The 2,892-nt window shown below is 39.8% G+C and overlaps 1 protein-coding gene across 2 annotated transcripts in view; it reads left to right on the top strand.

The window, feature by feature from the left end:
- Positions 1-2,892, top strand: part of INTS1 (integrator complex subunit 1) — an 83,701-nt gene that overhangs the window by 33,120 nt on the left and 47,689 nt on the right. For both annotated transcript variants that reach the window (XM_018557117.1, XM_018557116.1), the window contains exons 20-21: positions 1,340-1,537; positions 2,099-2,228. In XM_018557117.1, coding sequence (XP_018412619.1) covers positions 1,340-1,537; positions 2,099-2,228 — 328 coding nt within the window. The remainder of the gene's footprint in view (positions 1-1,339; positions 1,538-2,098; positions 2,229-2,892) is intronic.

Genomic DNA, 2,892 nt, shown 5'->3' with positions numbered 1-2,892 from the left:
TGTCAGTTTAGGATGGCCGAGCATGTGTCCCCAGTTATGAATGAATAGGACGTGCTTATATCACTTCCTGTTCATTCATGGGTTTCTGCATCCATGCTGTTTAGCCTGGATATTGTTTTTCTCTTGTTCAACCCATGAACTTAAGAAAATGAAACATGAATGACGTGTTTAAGATTAGCTTTCTTAATGTGATTGTTGGTATCTTTTTTTTTTTTTCTAAACAGCCTTTGACAATAGAGATCCTCTGATCCCAGTATCACCTTCTGTATTTTTCTTTAAAAAAAAATTCGTAATGGGCAGAGTTTTATTATAAGAGCCTATCGTGCTGCCCAAAACACTGCTCAATTGTTATGTAGGTTGATGACAACTAGACATGTAATTCCACAAAAAAAACTGTTTTGTTTCGTTTCTGATTTATTCAGATTTTTGTTTCCTTGTTTTTTGGATCAATCGGAGGTTTCGTTTCGTAACAATCCGATTTTTACTTTCGGAACAGTCACATTGCCTGTAAGGCAACCGCCAGCAAATAAAATCTGATTGGCCAGAAATAGATGTCTAATTTCGTTTGGCTATACGGATTCGTTCGCATTCGGAAGCCTTCAAATTCGGATGCATCTGAATGTCCGAATTTAACGACATTCATATGAGTATCTATTCGGAACGTAAAACAAAATGTACATGTCTAATGACAACCCTCATCCCTGCTACTTGTACTGGCTGCTTCTGTTATCTTTGCTGTTTTGATTTAGCTAAAGGTTTACCGTATTTTTCCGTCTATAAGACGCCCCCATGTATAGGACGCCCCCGACTTTTCTTACCCAAAATATAAATCAATATTTCCCATGCTTTTTTGCATAACTGATTACATCCAGTTAAAATTTTGCAGAGTAAGACAGCCGCTTACTGGTACCGGTATTAAACCGGTATTTTTTTTGTTTTCTGACATTTTTATGGGCTCCCTGTTGCATCTGGGCACTGGCTACACGCTCTCCGCAGCATCAGCTGACGTCAGGTACATAAGGCTCATGATTGGAGGAAACCTGTTAGCCTAGCCTAGATAGCCTAGCCTAGATAGTTTCACTCATGCGGCTAGTTTGCAGAGGTATCAGCAGTTTCTCAACCGCGGTTCTCCTCTTGGCCCCCCGTGTATAAGACGCCCCTCCATTTTTAGGTAAATATTTTTAAGAAAAAGTATCCTATGGTGTCCAAACTCTAAGAGGAAGTAGACCATTAAGGAGTGTATTTGGAGACAATGACGATGTATTACTTTTAATATAAGTAGTTTTTTTTTATTACTACTGTTCACTAAAATGTCATGTTTATTTTTTGCCTTCCTCAGTAATTACTCATATCCACCATGCACAGTGACAGATGAAGAGACAAGGACAGAAATTATCAATAGAGAGTTACAAATTTCCCAGCGTGAGAAGCAGGAAATTCTGGCATTTGAGAGTCACCTGGCTGCAGCTTCCACCAAGCAGACCATAACCGAGAGTAACAGCCTGCTCTTATCCCAACTTACAAGCCTGGATCCACAGTATGTCTAAGTCATTTTTCCATTGCATTTAGTGGCTGAGCTATTGGTATCATTCTAACTGTATTTGCTCTTTTTTGTTTTAAAGTGTATCTGTAGGCAAAACCTCCGCCCACACAGACGCATTATCCATTCACAAGTCCCATCGCAGCACAGGGACTCATAATTGTCAAAGGAACACAAGTGTGGTGATGTCACCGCATTTATAGTCGATTTATTGCCTCCTCTAGCTCTATAACCGAAGGTCTGTACCTCAGTATGGACTGGGGGCTAGGGGAATAATCAGGAGCCGGTGCCTTGCACCCACCATGCACTGTTCGTGGATAAAATTATTTGCAGGATCCAATGCAAAAAAAAATGCACATTGACATGAGTGCTTTTATTAATTTTATACATTTTTTACCAACACTGAAATATGATATATAGTCAGCTTTCTCTATTTGATTAAGCATAAAAATATTGCACATTGACTGCACCAACACCTTCAGTACATGGAAACATTTAAGGACCCAAGTAAAAAGTGACCTTCAATCTTTCCTGATTTTTGTTAATTCCTTGTTTCAGGGGTCCTCCTCGCCGTCCTCCGCCTGTTGCCTTAGAGCAAATCAAATCATTGAATCAGTCGTTACGGTTAGGACATCTGCTTTGCCGCAGCCGAAATCCTGACTTTTTGCTGCATATCATCCAGAGACAGGTATTTATACCTAGAGCGCTTAGCACAAAACACTTTTTGACACTGTTAGTATGTCTATATTAAACATAATACCGTGCTAGTTGGATTTTTAACAATTGCACAATTTCTAAGCGACAAAGACAACACAATTAATTTTATGAGATAATTTACTCCCATTCTTTATAATCAGTTCGGGTGTAATTGTTTGAGATGTAGGTGAACCTGTGCTTATCTTAAATTTGCTAAACTGGAGACATCTAAATCTGTTTGATGAAATTGTCAATCACATACCCTTTTCCCTTCTAGGGAACTGTAAAGCCTCTGGAATGCCAATATTCATTTAAGTTATTTCAGGATTTGACTCCTGAAGTTACCCTTGGCCCCACCGTCTCCTGCCTCGCTTTCTTCACTATTGGTTGGCGAGGTGGGAGGGGAAAAGGCCAAGTATTACTAAGGAAGTGAAGACGTTGTTTGTATATTAAAGCTCCTTTGCAGCTCTACAAGCTTAGTGACTCTTTATGCAGATACCCTCAGGTTTAAGGAAGAATTCCGGGCATGTAAAAAGTTAACCCTTGCAACAGTGCTACCCCTGCACTGCATGGGTTAAGTGCTCATTTTGGTCCAGGGTCTAAAATAAAGAAGACACACCCACCTGATCCTCTGTGGTGATAGCTCACCTTTCTCT

Source organism: Nanorana parkeri, unplaced genomic scaffold, assembly GCF_000935625.1.
Source record: "Nanorana parkeri isolate BGI_ZX_2015 unplaced genomic scaffold, ASM93562v1 scaffold268, whole genome shotgun sequence".
In the NCBI taxonomy this organism is placed as follows: domain Eukaryota; kingdom Metazoa; phylum Chordata; class Amphibia; order Anura; family Dicroglossidae; genus Nanorana; species Nanorana parkeri.
The sequence above is the reverse complement of the archived record's forward strand: the minus strand, read 5'-3'. Positions and strand labels throughout refer to the sequence as shown.